We start from the raw sequence: 23,484 nt of genomic DNA, 5'->3' as shown, positions 1-23,484 counted from the left end.
ACGCTCTCCGCTCCCTATCAATGTCACAATTATCCTTCATGTCTGCTGTAACCACATGACCCAAGTATGTGAACTTGTGCACCCTCACCAGCTCTGCACCGTACAACCTCACTGGAGGTACACAGCTCGGAGAAATTCCGCCTGCCGTAAAGACCATGAGCATGCTTTTTTTTACATTATATTTAAGTCCATGCTTTTCTGCATAGTCTTCACACACACGCAGCAAATCTCCCAGCGCGCAGACCAATGGGCTCAGCAGCACCATGTCATCCGCGTAACTGATGTTATTAATCATTTGATAATCAATCGAACATCCCGCATGCATGCTGCTGAGCCCCTCGATCAGCTCGTTCACGTAGAGGCTGAAATGCTTTGGTGAGCTCCGCCCACCTTGCCTGACTCCGTATTCCAGCCTACACGTGTCAGAGTATACCCCCGCCCACCTTATCTGGTTATCCTGGTTTGTATACCAGTGCCTGAATATTTCTATGAGTTCCTGAGGCAAGCTATAATGTTAACACTGCACTCTCGGTAGACAGTCCCGCTCTAAACCCAAACTGTGCATCATGTAGATCTAGGTATTGATCCAACTGTCTATCCAGGAGGCCGTCAAGTACCTTGGCTGTTATGGTAGCTAATGAAATCGGCGGATAGTTTTTGACATCTGTAACGTCTCCCGTTCTGTCCTTCACAACTGGCACCACCACATTCCTCATCAATTCATCTGGTAAGTATGAATGGACCATGCATATGTTATACAGCAGACATAAAACTCTAGGCAAGTGCTCACCTGCATACTGAAGATGCTCAACGCTCAATCCATCATGTCCTGGCGATTTTCCACGAGTCATATACTTAACGATCTTTTTGACCTCTTCAGTTTTAAAAAAGGCCAAGGTGTGATTAGGTCCAGCATCGAGCCCCTCCACTGTATGCTCACTTACATAATCGTTCGTCACAGGCAGCGATTGTACCCTAAAATGATTCATAAACAAATTAGCTATGTCCTTGGTGTCACTAACGCCATTGACACACACAGGCAGGCTGTGCTTAGGTGTTTAGCTTCTGGTGCACTTCCAAAATTCTTTAAACTTTTTATATTTATGATTTTTAACAATTATATCCATTTTAATTTCATCTTTGTGTTTAATACACCATTTTAATTTAGATTTAAATATTTTCCTGCTTTTGACCATAGAATCATAATATTGACCCACGATGGGCTTGCCAAAATAGACCCATAGTTGAAAACAATGCTTAGCCTCCCTGTGCGCCTCGCCAACGTGTCGATTCCAACCTGCCACTATTTTATTTTTATTTTTACATTTTCTTTCCATATGAGTAGCAATCGCAGCCTGTGACAATGTATTTACTATTCTTAGGTACATATGGTCAATAAGTAGCCTATGATCAACACACTGACAAATCTTGCTAATTCTCACTCTGTTGACCTAAGTCAGAATGAGAAAAAACACTCCTTAGCGGCTGTTTAAAGTTAGCGGACCATTATGAATAAGGGGGTATGTATTTATTGTACAGTTGTCATCATGCTGCGTAACATTAATCAACCTCGGCTGTGCAGTGGAACGAGACTGACAGGGAAAACGCTGCTTATGAATAAAGTCATTGAGGCAACGATCATCGAGGGAAATTACAAAGGAGAGCATTCACCATTTAATTTTAAGCTTCTAGACCATAAATAAATTGCGGATTCAACTTGAAGTTTCTCTGTTTCCCGCATGGGTAATATTATAGTTATAGATCTCGCCTATTCGCGTGTTATATACGCACCGCAAAGTATAGACTTATGCCTTAGATCTAATATAATAAAATTTTCGTGTCGCGGGGTATGTTACCAAACTCCTCCGAAACGACTGAACCGATTTGTATAAAATTTTGTGTGCATATCGGGTAGGTCTGAGAATCACCCAACATCTATTTTTATACCCCATTTTTTTTTTGTAATTTATATGGCACTACAACCTTTGCCGGGTCAGCTAGTAATAATATAAAAATCTAGACAGAGCCTCGTAATGCTAAACAACCGATGGAAACAGGCCAAGTTTATTAGTTTAGTGTGCGTGAGAAGCTACGTCTTACAATCGCGATCTGTTTGTCACTCTGTGTTAGTGTGCGTGTATTGCCCAAAATAGAGGTTAACAGTCAACCTCAATTTCGACGTTTTCATAGCTGTCAAAGTGAATCTAGAAGTATAAATGATCTAAGACTTACGGAATGTAGTATATATTCATAAAATTATAAAGGAACATTGAAATATTTTTTTTATGGAAAAGGGGGTCCATTAAGTGTACAGGTCACCCGGTGTAAAGTGATCACCACCGCCCACATTCTATTGCAACACCAGAGAAATCACAGGAGCGTTTTTTTATGTTTTTTTTATGGAATAGGAGGACAAACGAGCGTACGGGTCACTTGTTGTTAAGTGATCACCGCCGCCCACAATCTCTTGCAACACCAGAGGAATCACAGGAGCGTTGCCGGCCTTTAAGAAAGGTGTACGCGCTTTTTTTGAAGGTACCCATGTCGTATGATATCCTAACTTGTGGCGTGTCGTGCGAAGGTGAAATTCGGCGGCAGGAATCAGGTTAAACAGCTCTTCGGAACACTCCCCGTGATAAATGCGGTAGAAGACACACAATGAAGCGACGTCTCTACGCAACGCCAAGTGATCCAGCCGTTCACAGAGCACTGTGTCCCCGACAATTCGAGCTGCTCTGCGTTGCACGCGGTCAAATGGATCTAGCTGATACTGGGGTGCGCCAGACCAGAGATGACAGCAATACTCCATGTGTGGCCGGACCTGCGCTTTGTAGAGCGCTAGTATGCGTTGCCAGCCTTTTAGGAAGGTGTACGCGCTTTTTTTAAGGATAGTACCCAAGTCGAATGTTCAAGGAAGTTCATTACACATCTTTGTAGTACGTGGAAGAAAACTATTTGAAAACCGCACAGTGGAGGACCACCACACATCCAGATGGCGGGGATGATATCCTAACTTGTGGCGTGTCATGCTATATATATATATATATCATCTACATAAAGACTGGGAATGGTAGAAGCTTGGACAAAAAAATGTTTTCCTAGACAGGCGGTTTCTGGGTATTAGATCATTTTTCAAATGTTAACATAGCAGTATAACCTCAATAAGGAGAAGAACTTATAGAACTGACAACGAACAAAGAAATAAAAATCAAATTAAAAATGGCTACCAAGAAATTTGGCTAAAACAATTCTGCATTTGTACACTGGATTGTGGTTGAACGATTTTTGATAGCACTCCCATCGTCATATTTGTATGAACGTGGATTTAGCACGGTGACAACGTGCTTACAAAAAAAAAGAATAATATGCATGTTACCGAACGCGGTGACTTACGACTGTGTTTGAATAAAATCGAATCTGATATCAACAAACTTGATAAAAATCATCAAATGCATCCATCTCATTAGATTAGTTTTAAAATTTAAATTTAATTTAATTTGAATGAAACATATTCTAAATATTATAAATGTAAGTTTAAAGACCAGAGCCGGCTTATACCTATAGCATACCATTACTAAATTAATTAAAGTAATGTAAATGTAGTTTTTAAGTTTTAGGAGTGTATAAAATTTTTTTTTCAAAGGGGGTGATAGAAGAAATAAGTTTGATAATCTCTGTTTTATACGATCTCTCACTGAAGTCGAAGTAAATATTTTTTTATTTCAAAGTGACAACCCTCACTTCTGTAAATTTGTAACCAAAATTTATGAACGATGCGGGACTAGAACCCGCGCCTCCCGGGTTTCGTTCGAGCTCTCTTACCAACTGAGCCAACCGTTCGAGTGACGCAAAGATTGTAAATTTTGGTAACAAATTTAATTCGAAGTAAATATGTAAGTGGTTAATAAAAAACTACAACTAGACAAGAAGAAGTTTAAAAAGCTGACTACTGACCTCCAGTCATTACTGGACGTCAGTAGACGTCCATTGAGAGGCACGTTAAGAAGAAGTATAAAAAACTAGAGACTGGGAAAATATTATAATCTACTTTTTAAATTTGTTTTTCAGTGAGTCATACATTTTTTGCCGTTTGGTGTCGAGACACTTGGCCCGTGGGACCCACAGGCGCGGAGAATGTACAAAGTACTATCTTCGCGCCTCAATAAGACTACTGGAAACCCAAGCGCTGGCAGCTATTTCGATCAACGGATCAGCCTAGCTGTACAACGCGGAAATGCTGCCAATATTCTTGGTACGCTTCCACATAATGATAGTTTTAATTTTATGTTTATATGTATGATAGTTTTTCATAAAAAAAGAAAATAAGGGAAGAGACGAGCAGGACGCGTTCAGCTGACGTTAGTTGATACGTCCTGCCCATTACAATGCGGTGCTGCTCAAGGTTATTGAAAAAGGCAAAAAATCTTCTCATTTGCCCAGCAATTTTACTAGCTACGGCCGGCGCCCTTCAGACTGAAACACAATAATGCTTACATATTACTGCTTCAACATAATTACGGCTCTAATTACTCATTACGGTAGAAATAGGCACCGTTGTGGTACCCATAATATAGCCTGCATCCGGTGCAAAGGAGCCATAGTATTGTAAATATAATTATAAGATTTGTTTTGTTTGAATAAATTATCATTATTCTTTTTAAACTAAAGCGAATCACTCAGAATAACAGACATTAAACATGATATAAAGTCGTTTATTTTAATGTCGAAGTTCACAGATAACGGCACGAGTTTTGCTTAAACTTTACATTGTTTCAAACCCTGCTGCATTAAACTTTAAAACAAACATACCGAGTAATTTATTATGGTTGCAATCACTGTTTGAAACTAACAATATTTTAAATTGTAGTAACAAAGAGTGTTTTATATAAGTGATAAAGCACATAATATTACATTAATTAATTTATAAAAAAGATCTTTAGCTAATTATAATCGTAGGTGTTAAGTGTGTAAGACTGCTTATTTAGTCTTATCGCTAAAAGTGATCTCCTCCCAAAAATATACTGGCTAGAATAAGTTATTACAAACAGGTATCTTGTATTCATCTAATATATAAAATTCTCATGGCGCGGTGTTTATAGTTAAACTCCTTCGAAACCTTGACGAAATTTTGAGTGCATATTGGGTAGGTCTGAGAATCGGACAACATCTATTTTTCATCCCCCAAAATGTTAAGGGTGGTCCACGCCAAATTTTTTTGACATTTTTTTTAAATTTAACATTAAATTAAAAAATACATACAACTTCAAATTTTCACCCATCTACGATCTACAGTTTCCTTTGTATCGCGATTTTAATATAGGCAATACAACGTTTGCTGGGTCAGCTAGTAATATATATATCTAACTATAAACACAAAAAAAAATACACATCTAATAATATACTATTTATAAATAAAATATTTATAATTCATTAAATAATAAGCACTGACAGATAGACAATATCTATTATTTTGAAATAGTGATTGAAAAGAAACAGTTTGAAAGAATTTAAGTTTTGAGCACGTTCATTATAAAGTGTAATTTTGCTGTAGTGCCATAAAAATAAGTATAATAATTGTGCACATAAAATGCAGAAAATTGTAGCTCCTGTATTTTAAAGTACCTAATTTTAATACCTAATATTTCGCTCAATAATACCAAAATTTTCTGATTTTGAAGTTGAGGAAAAATAAATTTTAATTAATACATTCTTACAACCTTTTTTATAAATACGACTTTAATACATACATAATGGAAGCGAAGTAAAATATTTAAGAGCTCGTGCTAATGCATAACGCTGTGTCATCAACAATAAAACAAAACATTAAATTGTGCTGCACTCAGACACAATATTGTTTTAAAACAATAAAATACCTGAGCTTGTGAGCACGATTCTTACTACGTTTGAAATATTATTATAGCTTTTATGAGCCATTACAGAGAATGCAAGAATGTACTTTTGTGAATAAAAGGAGAAAGATACAATTGGGATTTAGCAAGAAATTACGGATTTCTCTCGGACTTCTATCCAATATATTTAGGCCATAATATTTATTTCTTACTAGCTGACCCGGCAAACGTTGTTTTGGCATATAAATTATTTTTAGAGTGAGACCGTTTCATATTGCAACATTACTTTATTATTCTAAAATAAATTGAATTTTTCTAAAATAAACGTGGGCTAAGTTACTCCTTATTATATCAGCTACCTCCCAATAAAAGTACCGTCAAAATCGGTCGAGCCATTTCAGAGATTAGCTGGAACAAACAGACAAACAAAAATTGAAAAAAAAAAATGTTATATTGGTGTAAGTACCGTATTTATATTTATATAGATGTAGTAAAAAACGGTTATTTCAATATTACAAACAGACACTCCAATTTTGTTTATATGTATAGATTCTTGAAAATACAAATTAGTACTAAAGCTCGATTTATTTCAACTGTTACAAAAGATAATAGGAGATTAAAATGAGCACTAACGGTTAAAACTGTTGCTTATTTCATATTAATAATATGTCAAACATAGACTCGGCCAATATCCATAAGGATTATGTTTATGCCGAGTCTATGTTTGACATAGGGGCATGTACCCTCATCATGCAGGAAATCTCTGACTTCTTATAATGTAGAGTGCACACACCACGCTTTCTGCAGCCTCTAAATATTTAAAAATATGTGTTCCCACAGAGGGCATCAACATCACAATACCATTATTTTGAAGTGATAACTTCTTATGGGAGGGTAAACCGCATCGTAACGTAACGCGTTACGGCGCCAGTCTGTCTGGCTTCCCTTTCTCTCACGCATACGGCAGCTGTAGGCATGCTCTTTCCCTCTCACTCTAACCAATTGTTACTTTAATAGGATTAAATAATAATGTATTTGATAAATTAACATAAAATATTAATAATCTAAGTTAATGTCAACATTTGCGAATGCTGTGTTATATGCAGGTGTCCCTGGCGAGGCGCCGGTTCATTGCGAGCTTTCAGTTTACATCGCAGTATATGCAACGTGTTTTGCCACAATCTAGTCTGCTCCTCCACGGCTCCTTGGCGGGAACTAATAGCACTTTGCTCCTGCAATCAATTGTTCTGTTACCGCAAGGTTTAGAAACACCTGAATTGACAGTGAATGCTGAGATGGTTTGGCCATGTCGAGAGAAACAATGAAGAACGATTGACGAAGAAAGTGTGAATGAAAGTGTTGGAAGGGCTAGAAGGCGGACGTTTCGAGATCAAATCAGGGACGTCTTGAAAAAAGGCCAGGTCAAGAGTACCCTAAACCGAAGAGCATGTATGAAAGGAATAATGAAAGTGGTCGAAGCGAAACAAGTATGTAAGGATCGTAGCATTGAAAAGAAGTGGTCTCTGCCTACCCCTACGGGAAAGAGGCGTGATTGTATGTATGTATGTATGAATTGACAATATACACCATAAACTCCTTACTGTTATTATTATAGATAACTATATTATGTAGCTTTGTTTTCCTAGGACGCTAATAATTCAAGCGGGCCGGATGGCACTCTTTAACAGTATCCTTGAGTTGCTAGTTCCGATGCTTCCTTTTTAGTAGTAGTACCAGAGTAATGAAAACACCCCTATAACCACCATGGTGAGCAGCCACAACCTACCTATGGGTCTGTTCCTGTAATCTTTCAACTGAAATTCGCTACAAATTATGGGCAGTGAACCAGGACGCTTTGCAGTTCATCTAGATAAATGCCTGGATGAGTGCCGTTTAAATGTTTGCAGCGTATTCATTTCACAGGCAAACGTTCCTATCATAATGTTATAAATGCCACCCGGCCCTCTCAACGTGTTGAAGTCAATGCAGGACAGAACTTACTGAAGAGGCTTAACTATAACTCCAATACCCAAGTCATGGCCCAATTTGAGGCAAAAAGAGAGCCCAGATCATGGGCTTTCTTCTTTGTGTGGCGGTGGCAGAGACGGTTAGCTAACATTACCAAGAGAAGCGTTCCAAAGCGCCCAGAACTTGCATGTACCGGATGTAAAAGTTGCTCACAGATTTCGATAAGTCTTCTTTTGCGAACGATTTTCTTCGTAAAGATCTTGAAATAAAATTAATAGTTAGTATGTAATTTAAATGCTGACGTAAATCCTACTCACCTCTTCTAAACGCTTCACAATATTTTCAAGATCGAAAATCCGCTTCTTGAGAGTCTCTATTTTGGAAGGTTTCCGCGGTGACTGCATCGCATTTTTCATTTCGAACATAACAATCTCCTGCAAACTCTCCGCCTTTGTAATCTTCTGCCTCAAGTTTTTCCACTCCTCCTCTTTGCTATTCAACTGATCGCTGAGCTCTTTGACTTGGGTTTTCAGCGGTTCCATTTGCGAGGACACATTTATCGACGTGGCCTCGTATACTCTTTTCTTTTGTTCGTACTGCTGTTGTATTATTTGGAATTCTTCTTTTACGGGTTTGATTTTATCGGCAAGCGGCTGAAGTTCTTGGCGTACTTGAGATAGTTTTTGTGCGGTGTGTGCTACTAGCTAAAGATAATAATAATTGAAACTGTAAATAATATTTACTTCTTATAATCAATTTTAAAGAAAAGAGTGAAAATTATTATTGTAATTATTAATTTGTGCAAATATTATATACACATCATTGGGTGCGACCATTAAATATCGAGTTAGCCTCATGCTCATCCGTTGTTGCTTGACATTCAAAAGAGTAGTTGTAAGTGAAATGGAGCAACTGATCGCATTTACTATCATTTAAATAAACAACCTGCGATAAGTCATGGAGAGACTTTTTCTTTATTTCTTCAGATTTTTCAATTTCCTTTTCCATATTTTCCACGTCGTCAACTATCATTTTCTTGTAATTGAGTAGTGCCATTTCTACTGTCGGATCAGACGTTGTTAGAATTTGAAGGGTTCTTGTAAGAATGCCTGCCTCCACCTTAAATAAAATTAATTCTTAGAATTACATATTATCTTTATATAAACTTGTAATGTATGAAGTATCTAATGGTTTTATTCAGAAGTAGGTATCGTAATAGTTTACTTCAATGTTTTGAAATATTTCAGTTTTATTATTATGGTGTTGGACTTGTCACAAGTGTTGAGCTTTGATTACAACAATAAGTAATTCATTACATAAATGTAATAATAGTAGGTAGTTATATGCAGGTGTTGCGAATAAATAAATGAAATGACGCTAGGGAGGATAAGAGAATATAAAAAACAACATGAAAGTATTAGATGATCTACTAAAATGAACCGAAACTTATTACATTACCTTAAAAGATGAGAGATTAGCTCTTTGCCTCTTATACAAAGTACTTTTAGTTCTTAAAGAATTAACATATTTTTTCAATTCCTCGCCTCTCAATACCATGTCGCCAAGCAATTGTTTCACCTGAACAAAAACAGTTAAAAATTCCCCTTATAGCGTCAATGTTATACTTATTAATTTATCTTATTTCTATGACAACTAAGTCTTTCCTGGTTCACACAAGAAAATTCCACACGATAAGGTCGTTAATCAAACAAGAATAACAATAATAGAATTGGCGAATAGACTTAGTTCTGCAGCGGTTAAAAAAATTAGACAATTAACTGACATAGATACGGCGCGACTAGTATACTTTACTTATTTTCATAGTATTATGTCCTATGGTATATTGTTATGGGGCAGTGCAGCCGATATTAATACACTCATACGATACTCCAGATGATGCCAGACGATGCTGTACCAGTTGCTCTATTTCAGAATTCACTGCTGAAATCTGTTAAATTTTAAGGTATTTGAGTCTTAAGAAATTCCCTCAACAATATCGTTGCCTATATATATGGATAGGATTTCATTTACAATGCTTAACTTAAGATTTTATGATAGCTTAATATGAAAATTCACATATTACAGAAAATATGGTTAGGACAATACATTTCAGTTTTCAATTTCACTTCAGTCAGTATGTCTGAAGTCTGGTAAGATGTTATATAATTTCCAATAGTGAAATACTATAAGTTTTAGAACTTGTAAAAATTTGCAAAACGATTGTCACCTTTTTCTTCTTCTAATTATCTACATACAAGATGGTGTAGCCAATTATTTATTTATTAAATATCCATTATATTATATAAAATTATTTTTTAACTTATCGTATTACGAAGACCGTACTTAAAGCGACATCATATCATTCCGCTTTGAACGCAAGGGTTGTCAATGTACCGTGAAATGAAACCATACAGCAGTAACTGTAAACAATAAAAAGAGACCTTACCTTATCCTGGATAAGATTTAAATCAGCCCGTGTCGGATGCTGCTCCGTGGCAATAGCTTGCATTATGTTGAGATCTTTTCTTAGAGCGTCAGTTTCTTGCGGGAGTTTTTCCTTCACCAAGTAACTGTTTAGCTAAAAAACAAAAATTTTATTCTTCTAATATTTTTTAATCACGAAAGTGAGAAAAAATATCGATAATAATATAATGATAATAAAAATTGATTAGCGATTGTACTGTTGTAGTCAATTTCTGTTTGTTTTTAAAATTACCAATTAAATTAATTTGCAATTCAAATCGAAAAGCAGTTCCCTAACAATGAAAGAATTAGTGCTATTTTAGTTGAATAATTTGTTTTATTCTAACGCAAAATGTATCTTAGTATAAGGCCGTAAAAAAATTTGTGAGAAAAAGCACATCCACCAATCTTCAAACTATGACACAAATGTTTACTTATCCAGCTGAAAATGTTATCTATTATTATTATTGCCTTTGAACCAAGTCAAAAACAAAGAAACTATAAATCTTAGATTTGCAGTAGAAGCAGCAGAAGTTGTGGTTGGTCGGACATGATATTATAACAAATGATTTTCTTAATGATACCACAGACTGGGAATGAAGCGGACACACTCAGGCTCTTTAATTAAAAGGCATAAAAGGCATTTATTTTCTCAAAATTGATTCCTTTAGAATTCTTTAATTGTACGAGTAAATGTTTATTGTACGATATTACTACAAAAAAAGCCCGCTGAGTTACTTACCTACGCCCGTTATTCTCAGGTCTGAGGCAGTCTATTTGGAATGTGTGGGTAGTTTTTGACGTTCAATAAGTGATTTTGAATAAAAATATTTGAATATACCTTGAGAAAACATGACTACTTGCCGATTATTTTTTTTTTTACTTTGTTACCTACCAGTTCTTACTCAGGATGCTCCTTTGAACAGGACGCTCCTTTGAACAGGACGCAGGCTAGATTATGGGTAACACAACGGCGCCTATTTTTGCCGAGAAGTAGTAATGTTTGAGCATTACTATGTTTCGTTCTGAAGGGTGCCGTAGCTAGTGAAATTACTGGGCAAATGGGCATTAAAATCTTATGTCTCAAGGTGATGAGCGCAATTGTTGTGCCGCTCAGATGTTTTGGGTTTCTCAATAATCCTGAGCGGCAGTGCGTTGTAATGGGCTGGAGTTATCAATTACCATCAACTGAACGTCATCCTTGTTGCGTCCCTTACTTTCATTAAAAAAAATACCAGGGAAGCGGAAGTCTTCAATCTCAGATTTAATTGATTTGAGGCGGAGAGATTAACGCAAAACAGAGATAGGTGGAGAATAGAGAGTAAAGGATATTCATGATGATTTTCCATATTCCGAGTATCCGATGTGATATGATACTAACTTGAATTTCCTCCTGTAAATGTTTGATAACGTCATTGGCTGTCTTCGGAGCTGCACTTTGTCCATGAATCACGTTCAAATACCGTTTCAGTTGTTCAGATGCAGTCTTCAATTGATTTTGTTGCGTGTTATACTGCGAAATAAATATCGATATGATTCGATCAGCGGTGAGTAAGCAATCTATTCTAACAGGAATTATATGTATGTATCTGCGATACGATCTTTATGAGAGGCATGCAATAAAAAGTTGTATTGAGGTGCAAACTCTTGGGAATCAAAGAAAATGAATACTGGCTGGTAAAGTTTGAATATTGATCACATTAAAAAATAATAATAAAAATATCCAGCCTAGTGAAACTCTAAAACAAAAAGCGATTCACTCGATTGTATGAAACGTGCATTTATTGATAGATTGACAGATGACGGCTATAATCTTGAAAAAACGAAGATCCACTACGGTTTAAGCAGCTGTTCGCTTACACACTTAGCCGGATTATACTTTGTCGCCAATCGACATACTGTAATTACTACTATTTCAAACTTATGTCAAATCACTGCGCGTTTCATACTAAACTAAATTTTAATTTTTACTTAGGCAACCCCGCCTCTTTTGCGTAGTATTTACATACTCTTTGAGAATGTCTTTTCTATAGAAATGGAGTGTTTTGGGAAAATTGTATTACATGCGCTTAAATACGAGTATGTACTTGTGCTTGATAAATTTCAGTAGTTAAAATTTATTTAAAAATTCCTACCGAGATATATCATATGCGAACGGTGGTTCGTTGCCACGACGGAATTTTTTAGTTAAAGTTTTATAACAGCAGAAATAATATAGGTAAGTTTCTTTTTAGAATAAGAGAAGATGATCCAATAAATTCAAAGTATATATAGCGTCATAGCTAACAGTATAACAATGTCGTAACATAATACAAGACGACCTAAAGTATAAAATATTTTGATATGACCCCGATGACATCACACTGCGCTCGTCACCCTAAGACTACACAATACTTGATTAACGCTACACACGAGTTCAACTCGCATTTGGCGTGCTTTTGTAGGCTAGGCCTCTGTTTGCGGCGTATTTGATAAAACCGTTGTAAGCACTGTTTTAAAGTAGGTAATCTAGCCCTTACAAAAACAAAAATATCAATACCTTTAGTACATCCAAAAATATTGATCTAAGAATAAGAAAAAACGAAAAAAAACTGCCCGCTTATATTCCCTCATAAGGATTTTTAATATCATTTATGAAGACTTTTCCTTTTAATTACTAAAGTTTAGTGTCAATTTACCTAAATATTCATAGATATAATACATGTCGTTGATGTTGCCATCAAAAGAAGAAATTAATTTACATTTTTATAAGCTAACCTAAGCGATAATTCAAAAATGTATAACCAACTGGATACAATAAATCATTGTATTCTGAAAGTAAATAGTTGAACCATAAAATTAGCAAATCTACAATTGTCGACTTACAATTAATTCACTTAATAAAATTTGATTAATCTTTCTGATAAACTTTGTAGTCTCAAATTACAGTCTAAATCTAAAGTAAAAGTGAACTTTTCTTACTTGTAAGTCTAATTCCTTTGCCCTTTCCTGTTGAAATCTTAAAAGTTTGCTAATGTGTAACAGATTTTCCTTATTATCCATGCCAGTGAGGTGAACTTGAACATTTTCCAATCTTTTTATAACTAAAATTAAAAAAAAAGCAGACAAAATCTTATTTTCTTTTTATATAAGAGGGGGGGGAAAAGGGCTATATGGGTAGTGGTGATGTAATCGCCCATAGACACCCGCAACACCAGGGTTCAAGAAATGCGTTGTGGGTAATCTTAATATATATGTCGCAGGGATATGATAAAAACAGTGTTTTGATCAAATCTCGGAAGATGTTAAAATAACAACACGGTTTTATCATTTCTCGAAACAAATCTAGTGATTTGACCAAATGCCGGAGTTGGTTCCGTGAAATGACAAAAAGTTTTTTCTTACAAGGTTTGTTTGGTATGACTTAGACATAATTTGATAGGAATTTAGTATCGTGTCGCAGGTGGAGGTGGGTGAGAGGAGAAGGGGGAGGGAGAGAGACCCCTGGCTCTACGTGTCACGTTGTTTGTCCGCGATGGACTCCCAAACTAATGAACGGATTTTAAGGGGGATTACTTCATGGAGTGCAGTTTAGTCCAACTTGAGAGATAGGACAGTTCTTATTTAGATTTGGGACCCATAATTATTTTTATTTCCAATATTTGTATGGACAAAAGTATGGACATTTCTCTGATGAGATAATTTATTGACGCACGGTTTGACAGTTCTGCTGTGAAACAATTAAATTTTAATGTCAGGGAGCATATGTTACGAAATAATTCTTGATATTATGAAATATTATTGACAAATTGCTTTATTAATTGTTTTATTTATTGAGTATGTGCAGAACAACGTCTGTCTGGTCAGCTAGTATAATAGAAGTCTTTTGATTCTATTCAAATTGCCCTATTTGTTTGTTCTACTTTATAGTGAAAATGAAATCTAGACAGCTGTTTAGTGACCCAAATACAATTTGGAATAATCGGTGCTAAAAGTAATTAGAACTATTCAAGTTCAATATCGGAACTAATTCAGAGCTTTAATCTATTCAATCTACAAATAGAACTCACTTAAATTATATTTAAAAGTAAATACCAATTAGATACATGTTTTTTTAATGTAATTAAGGGAAGAGTCGAGCAGGTCGTTCAGTTGATGGTATTTGATAGCACTTTACAATGCAGTGCCGCTCAAGATTCTTGAAAAACACAGAAATTCTGAGCGGTAATATAATAGCGCTTGTCACCTCGAGACATAAGATGTTAAGTCTCAATTGCCCAGTAGTTTCACTAGCTACGGCGTCCTGTAGACCGAAACACAATAATGCTTAAACATTACTGCTTCACGGCAGAAATAGGCGCCGTTGCGGTTTCCACAAGCTAGCCGGCATGCTGTGCAAAGGAGCCTCCCACTGCTAATTAATTGAAAAAAAAATTCACGTGTAACAAGAGTTTTAGATTTACCGCCAATTCACAAAAATCGATGACAAATTAATACGATATACTACATGAGGTTACCAAAGAGTTCTACAATTGAAATTAAAAAAAAGTTTTCATTACCAATGTTTCTAACTAGCCAGTTTTAAACATTTTCAGTGTTACCCACATATACCTTATCGCTCTAATTTATAAACGAGGTTGTAAATTTTATTGGTGCTAACGCTTTCTGACGCACGGGTTATGACAATTATAGAGTTTTCCTTTGGATGTTCATGTCATTTCGTCGTTTCCTCGGTTGCTCTTTGTAAATGAAAAAAATATAAGATTTATACATGAAAAAGTATTGAAAAACTCAACGGTCAAATTAATTATATATAAGAGATCCACCTATAAATTGACTCATCACGATATCTCTGGAACCATAACGCGTAGAGACTTGAAATTTGGTAGGAATATTCCCTTCGCCGAGTAGAGATCAGCTAAGTATTTACGAAATTCAACCCACAAAAGTTTTTTATTGTGAACAGAACAACATGTATCGGGTCAGTTAGTTTTATTTTTATATAACAATGTACATAAATGACCGGCCTTCTTTCGGTAAAATAATTATTTGCAAAGGCGGTTTTAATATGATAAATTTTGGGAAAAAACATCATCATTTCTTCATTTGACATTTTTTCTTCACATGAGAAGTGATCACCAGCACTCATTATAAAGTTAATCATTATTCATTAAGGACACGCCGTCTGTTCAGGTTTATTATTAGCACCACGTTCAACAGTATAACAACACATGTTTGATTTTTGAATAAGCTATATGAAATTAAAGTTTTATTGGTAGAAAAATGTCTGACACTGGTAACAAAAGGTTAATCTTGACAAATTTTAAAGTAATAATATTATGAAAATTTATTGAATTAGGCGTTACTTTGCGGAAATCCATAATTATACAAATGATTTAAGTCTTCCTTAGTGTTAATTCCGCCAATATTTGTTTTTAAAACAATTCGACACGTGTTTCGCCTCTACACGAGGCATCCTCAGGACGTGATGTCTCGCCAAAATCTGGCACGAGACTGATATATTATAATATTACTAGCCGATCCAGCAAACGTTGTATTGCCATGCAAATTAATAAATAAAAAATATAAAAGAACTTTGATAATTCCCAGACCTACCCTATATGCACACAAAATTTCATACAAATCGGTTCAGCCGTTACGGAGGAGTTTGGTAACAAACGCTGCGACAAGAGAATTTTATATTTTAGATTACCTACAACTACGTAGGTAAGCATTTTCTTGTGAGGATAAAATTCATTAATCGTATTTCTTAGGCGCCATTTAATTGTTTTAATCTTAAAACATCTAAATTTTCATCTTAAATCTTGTTAATTTAAGGGTTATCTAAAACATTAATTCCGCTATTCTTTGATAAATTATTACTAACCAATATCTCGTTCGACGGCCATCTCTTTGATGTCGTTTATTATTTCGGTCGCGCTCTCTTTTTTCAATAACCGTGTCCTTTTGTGAACCTCTTTAAACTCGTTTATTAGATTTTGATACAACTCCAATAGATCCTGAATATTGTTGTTTCTGGCCACATCCGCAGGGATGTCAGGAACCTTCAGATATCTGTAAAGGGTGAGTTTAATATGTCTTTTTTTTGCAAAATTTTAAATGAACTAATTAACAGAAAACACTGTTTTTAACAAAAAAGATTAAATTATGCCGACTTTATAGAGAACAGACGTACTTAGTAAATAATGTTTTGGAGGTTCGTAATTTTTAATTAAAAAAAATCAATTACTTATGAATGAAGTATGAAGTAATTAAATTAATAAGACTTTCGTGAGATATTATTACACAAATAAAATTTGAAAAACAAAATTTTATGAACGATGCGGGATTCGAACCCACCATCTCCGGCGTTCCGTGCCGGTGCTCTAACCAACTAAGCTAACCGTTCGAGTACCGCCTCGTTATAAAATTCTGTTTGCTTTGTTCTACTCTCAGGTTGTGGCTTCATCATTTTCAAATTTTATTTGTGTATTAATCCTAGAAGTGAGGGTTATCACTTTAAAAACATAACATAACATTGTTGAGATATTATTTTTTAACTTATTTAAGTGCGTTATGAAAAAAAGATGAGAGTAAAATTTTAAGATGCGTACGAATCACTGTAACACAAAACACAGGTTGAAGTTGGTTCCTAAAATTTTCTGAAGTTTGCGTCATTCGTTATTTTTTTTTGGTTTCTTCGTCCATTACGAGGGCGGCACTGAAAATTTTGGGAATCAAGGAAGACATGACACAACATTACTATTTAAAAACGTATTTATTGCTTTTCGAAGTATTCTCCGCGAAATTTGACACATTTTCCCATACGATGGAACCAATCTTTGAAGCAACCATTCCATTCGAAAGTTGGGGTCTCTAAAATGGCCGTTTTTTAGGCGTCCACAGCTTCTTCAGGTGATGAAAATCTCTGACCACGCAATTTATTCTTTATTTTAGGGAAAGTATAGAAATAATTAGGGCTTAGGTCGGGGCTGTACGGCGGATGGTCTAATAATTCTGTTCTTGCTCTAAAAACTCTTTTCTTCTGTGCGCGGTGTGAGAACTCGTATTGTCGTGATGGAGGATGATGCCGCGGTTGCAGTTCACGGAGTTCAGAAGCGACCTGTGGCAAACAAATGCTAGCATACCATTCTGCATTAACCGTTCTTTGTTCCTCAGGAGGAATAGTCGCAACATGGCCGGTTTTGGAGACAAACGTGGCCAACAATTTTTTGCAACACTCCGTGAACGAACAATTTTTGTTGGCTTTAACTCATCGGTTGGATCCGTGGAATCTTTCGAGAGTACTGACGCACCAAGTAACGTGAGCCGCTTTTTGCTCTTCACAGGGCAAATGCGGTATCCATCGGGAAAACAAATTTTTTACACCTAATTGTTCATGCAACATTATTTGTATTTGACTCATGCCAATGTCTAAAGTTGCCTGAATTTTGCGGTATGTCAACGACTAAACAAGTTTGAAAAGAACTTGTTACAAGACCGAGATTCTTTTTTTATATAAATAAATGGTATTAGATTTTTAAAACCAAGGAGATTTCAATTAAAAAGATGTTAATGTGACAGGAACAGTGGCTATATTCCATCCCCGATACTTTTAGTGCAGCCCTCGTATTAGGACAGGCAAAGGGTTCAAGCCCATACAGCAGTATTCATTATTTAATAATTAATTGTCAAAGCCATCTTTGCAAGAATTTTACAAAATTGTTCTTTCTAAGAACGTAGAACAGCACGAGGAATAAATCATTTTAATGATTTTTGCTTCGTTAGGCCAAAGAAGTATAACGTGTTGCGTCCATACATAAGTATTTATTAATACGGCTGTACTCACGTTTTATCGGTGTGGGTACCGACTAGTTTCGGATCATTCGGAGGTCCTCCATCATCGGTAAAATGGTCCGAAACTAGTCTCGGTATCCACACCGATAAACCGTGAGTAATGCCGTATTAATAAATAAATGAAGTAGGAACTGTTCATTAATAGTAGATTATACACGAATACAGTAAAGCAGTGTATTCCATCATGGACGTCAATTAATAGGTCGTGAACATCGTGAGCGTAGTGAAGGACCTTAGAGTTAGCTCCTGAGGGAAGCGAGCTGGAGCGCCTGTAAAAGAACTTCTATATTTGTAAGAGTATGCTTACAATTTTTTTAATGATATTAAGGGACGAGACGAGCAGGACGTTCAGCTGATGGTAATTGATTCGCCCTGCCCATTGCAATGCAGTTCCGCTCAGGATTCTTGAAAAACCCAAAAATTCTGAGCTACACTACAATAATTGCGCTCGTCAGCTTGAGACATAAGATGTTAAGTCTCATTTTCCCAGTAAATTCATTAGCTACGGCACCCTTTAGACCGAAACATAATAATGTTTACACATTACTGCTTCACGGCAGAAATAGGCGCCGTCGTGGTACCCATAATCTACTAGGCATCCTGTGTAAAGGAGCCTCCCACTGGTGGCATATAGCATTGTAATGTGAACCTGCCGACTGTAATGAGATAACATTTTTCGTGGTATTGAAAGTAATGATTATTCTTGGAATATCGAAATCGGTTATCAATTCACACAACACAAGCTCAGCGCACCAATGCTTTAACGGCACCCTTCAGACCGAAACACAGAAATGCTTACACATTACTGCTTCACGGCAGAAATAGGCGCCGTTGTGGAACCCATAGTCTAGCCGGCATCTTGTGCAAAGGAGCCTCTCACTGGTAAATGGATATGTAATATGGTCACTTGGCGATTAATATTTTAAATAAAAATATATGATTTGAATACAAACTGTGAACACAAACCTTGCGAGGTACGCCGTGTTCTTCACTTGCTCCTTATTAGACAGTAGCCAATAAAGAACATGATGGATAGTGTTTGCATCTCCGGCGAGGAGCTGCGACCTGAAGACGCCAGGTTCTACACCCGACGGCGGTCGATACTTGACGTTACCGAGCATCTCCAATAACCGCACCGATACTGTCTCGGTTTCATCCTCGCGAACATCTAGCTGTCATGTAAATCTATATTGGACACAGTCTAATACAGGCTAATGGCAAACACTCGATGCTCGCGACGCCATAAATCATTCGTGCGATAGAGACAGATTCGTGTGACCACATATATTTTTTTAATGAAAATAAGGGACGAGACGAGCAGGACGTTCAGATGATTCTTGAAAAACCCAAAAATTCCGAGCGGCACTACAATTGCTGTCGCCACCTTGAGACATAAGATGTCAAGTCTCATTTGTCCAGTAATTTCACTAGCTACGGCACCCTTCAGACCGAAACACAATAATGTTTACTGCTTCACGGCAGAAATTATATTTACTATTTACGATAAACCATACGAGTGAGTTGCCAGTTGAAAAATGACTGCAAGCAGAGCAATTGCAGCAAGCCATTATTTTAATAAACGTATCTCGCTCTACGTAAGTGTGAACTAAGTAAGTGTGAGTGTAATTAAATGACTGGATAATAAGAGTCTTACCTTATATACAGCCAGACCTGTATCACTCATCACCGACTGTAGTTAGGTAACTACGAGTACTCATGTATTATAGAATCAAGAGTACCAAAAATAACTGAGTATGCAAAAAAGCTTAAATCATTTTTACGTCCAAATAGACTGTGGAAGCTGTGCAAACGTCTACAAAATTAAAGGTGGACAGTTAACCTTCATTTTGAGCAAGAGCAAGTGAAACAAAGTGATTAACTTATCGCAAGTGTAAGACGTAGCTTATCACGCAAATTAAAGTAAGAAACCTGGCCTGTTTTCATTGGTTGTATAACAGCAAGAGGCTCTATCTAGTTGTGATACTAGAAATAAAATATATGATACTAATGGAAGAAACCAGATAAGTGCGTTCGGAAAGTGGCAAAGAACAATGGCGAAGTTTCATACTACAAAATATTTGAAATTGAATGGAAGCGTCTTAAGAACTAACGTGTACTAATTAATTCTCTATAATTTTCTGCATCTAATGACATTATTCATTTTTAATTATATGGATGGGCAGGGATGTATGTATGGGGAGGGGCGGCTACTTCACACATGATACTCTTAGAAAGAGCACAGAGAGCTGTCCTTAAAGTGATTTTTAAAAAACCTATTAGATACCCAACACATAAACTATATAAAGACTTAGAACTTCTTTCTGTCCGATGTATATTTATCTTGCGTGTTATGACAAGCATGCATAAGGAGGTCTTGAATTTGCCTAATTATAAAAACCTACTAGATAGCCGTTCGTACAAGATTCCAACACCAATAATAAATACAACATTTGCAAGTAGATTTAGCCCATTCTTACATACATATATATACAACAAGGTAAATTTAAAATGTTCTATTAAAAATTGCTCGGTCCATGAGGTCAAATTTAAAATACAGAGATGGTTACACACACTCACTTATGCAGACATGGAAGCTATTCTTAAAGTGATAGCTTAGCATTCATATAATGTTAATACTTTGTAACATGATTAATCAGATACTCAGACTCACTCACACCCACTCTCACACACACACACACCCAGAGACACACACGTGTACACACACACATATACAGAGTGCACTTTTTGACCTTTCGGTTCATATTGTTAACCTTAGGATGTAAATTGGTTGCCTACAGGACAGGCTACGCCTAGTGTAGGGACCAAATATAATGATATATTATGAGATAAAGTGTCTGTATATAATAAATAAATAAATAATTTGGAACCGGGATAATGGAGAAATAAATTATTATTTTGTTCGAGTTTTTAGGTCAGGTTTTTATTTTTATTACTTTACCGTTCTAACTATATTATACTTATCTATTATATTCCAACTTACATGTTCCAACAATAACACTGAATAACACCAATTCCAAAAATCTTTAAGGATAGGAACTAGTAACCATAGGCAAATAGTTAATAAATAACCTACCTAATTACTAACGTCTACGGTCAACAACTCTGAGTATTATATTATGATAAAATGGAAACTTGTTACTTGATGCAATGGTAATAACAGTTTATTTGCAACAAACCAGAGTTGGTTGTCCATAGCTTTATAAGTAATTTTATAAGAGGGAAGTCAAATGCGCAATCCATAGTCGTAGGTACTTCTAGTGTGCCTAACCTACGCCCGAATTTAAGGCTCGGGTCGACTTTTAAACTAAGTACTTCCATTTTTATAATCTTAAAAAACTGGTAAAATAAGTACCTAGTTTTCTAATGTCTTTTTCTCGATCCAAGATCTTATTTTGTAGAAGTAGGTAAATTAAACAAGCAAAATATTTTATTTTCTTTATTGTTATATAAACAGCGTACGTTAGACCAAATCGTGGGGCATAATCATAGTCCGGTAATGGAGTGCAGAAGTAGTTCAAAATGAGGTTCAGAGTTTAAAACGAGAGAAAGATATTATTCAAGTCCAAAACCAAGCCAGGTAAAATATAAACTACTTATTAAAATAAAGAAAGCACAAAACAACACAACAGCGGTAACTATAATTGATAGGTATTATTAGCATTAGATAGATCATAGGTGACAGGTATAGAAATTAGAAACTCATTGATCACTCGCTCATCGCTGTCAGTCATTTGACAGATAGCTTTCCTTGATCTAACCTAAAATGGATGTGATTTCATAGTCGTGACAGCATTTAATGTGAAAATGAAATAAATATTTTATTTATTTCCCCGGTTCCTTTTGCAATACAATTTTATCTAACAAGTCAATTTATCTATGAAGTTTTTTTTTGTAACTATCCTAACCTTAGACGGTTATTCCTATAGTCAGGTAAAATTTCGCCATTGTTCTTTAAGTCCTCTATATCTACCTTTTCCGCTGAATCACAGGCATGTATGTATGTAAATGCAGTGGAGTGAGTAAATACGAACGATTGGAAGATTGAAATTACCTTATCACCAGCCTTGATATTGACTAGTACGTCCACCAACAACTGCAATAACTGCTTTTCGTCCAGTGAATCAAGCTTAATGAGATCATAATTCCTTCCTAATGTCTCGTTTATTTCCTTAACAATGAACTTCATTTGATCCGTCATCGTTACGATAAATTATTAATATTTTTTACTATCTAACTGTACCAAATTCTCCAATATAGATTTGTTTGCACCTTTGCAAAATATCGTTGTCATAGAAACGTCGGAAGTCACACTTTTTTAATTTTACGGTAAAAATGATCAAACAGCGCCATCTAGTTGGCGATACAGACTTTAAGTGTAATTGAAAGTTTTCATCCCTACTCTGTGATCATATTAATTTTACGATAGAACAAGTAAAAGTGTTTTGTGCTATTTCTATAGCACAGAACACTGATTCTTCACAGTAAGGAGAGCAAAACCAAATTGGATTCTGTCATCTCCGGTCTGGCGCACCATTTGACCGCGTTCAACGCATACATCCTCAAATTGTCGGGGACCCAGTCCTCTGTGATCGGCTATTTAACCTGGCGTTGCATAGAGATATCTCTGCATTGTGTTTCTTAAACCGCATTTATCACGGGGAGTGTTCCGAAGAGCTGTTTCACCTGATTCCTGCCGCCGAATCCCACCTCGCACGATACGCCACAAATTAAGATATCATCCCCACCATGTGCAGTTTTCAAGGAGCTTTCTTCCACGTACTACAAAGCTGCGGAATGAGCTTCCTTGTGCGGTGTTTGTGGGACGATACGACATGAGTATCTACAAAAAAAAAGGGCGTACACCTTCCTTAACGGCCGGTTATTCCTGTGATTCCTCTGGTGTTGCAAGAGAATGTGGGCGGCGGTGATCACTTACTACCCGTACGCTCGTTTGTCCTCCATTTCCGAAAAAAGAAGAGTTGGGATGGATCTTAGGGGGTGGTTCCTTCCTAAATTTAATAATTTTTATTATCAACCTCGCCTAAATGAAGTTTTCATTTTGTCGTCTTAAGCAGTAAACGCATTTATGTCTTAAGTCTTTTTTAGCGTCTGAACTAATGTTTAGTGAACACCGCGCTCGATAAACAGAGATAATCGACCAAGAGGATATTGGAAATGCATTGGAGGCACTGACCTTTATAAATACCACTGGACAGGCTGCTCCATGTTTCACAGAAATTTTTTTGTGCCTATTTGAAGCGCCAGTCGCGAGCGTCCAGAGAACTAATTTTGTCGTATAATGCAAATGAACGTACAATACTACAATACTCTGAAATATTTTTACATT

The 23,484-nt window shown here is 36.1% G+C and overlaps 1 protein-coding gene and 1 long non-coding RNA gene across 2 annotated transcripts; one reads left to right on the top strand and one right to left on the bottom strand.

Moving 5' to 3' along the window:
* Nucleotides 1-624: 624 nt before the first annotated feature.
* LOC126970501 (uncharacterized) lies at nucleotides 625-1,716 on the top strand. The gene is made up of 2 exons (XR_007730652.1): nucleotides 625-727; nucleotides 1,540-1,716. It is a non-coding gene; the product is annotated as an uncharacterized LOC126970501 (long non-coding RNA).
* A 5,189-nt stretch (nucleotides 1,717-6,905) lies between these two features.
* On the bottom strand, nucleotides 6,906-22,366 carry LOC126970497 (intraflagellar transport protein 81 homolog). The gene is given in 11 exon segments (XM_050816438.1): nucleotides 6,906-7,081; nucleotides 8,135-8,521; nucleotides 8,763-8,936; nucleotides 9,276-9,441; nucleotides 9,617-9,765; nucleotides 10,264-10,395; nucleotides 11,662-11,793; nucleotides 13,242-13,363; nucleotides 16,147-16,334; nucleotides 19,083-19,288; nucleotides 22,189-22,366. Coding segments are annotated over 11 exon segments (1,971 nt in total). The 5' UTR covers nucleotides 22,336-22,366; the 3' UTR covers nucleotides 6,906-6,913.
* Between the last annotated feature and the right edge of the window lie 1,118 nt (nucleotides 22,367-23,484).

This window comes from Leptidea sinapis, chromosome 21 (genome assembly GCF_905404315.1).
Source record: "Leptidea sinapis chromosome 21, ilLepSina1.1, whole genome shotgun sequence".
NCBI lineage: Eukaryota > Metazoa > Arthropoda > Insecta > Lepidoptera > Pieridae > Leptidea > Leptidea sinapis.
This window is presented reverse-complemented; position numbering and strand designations above follow the sequence as displayed.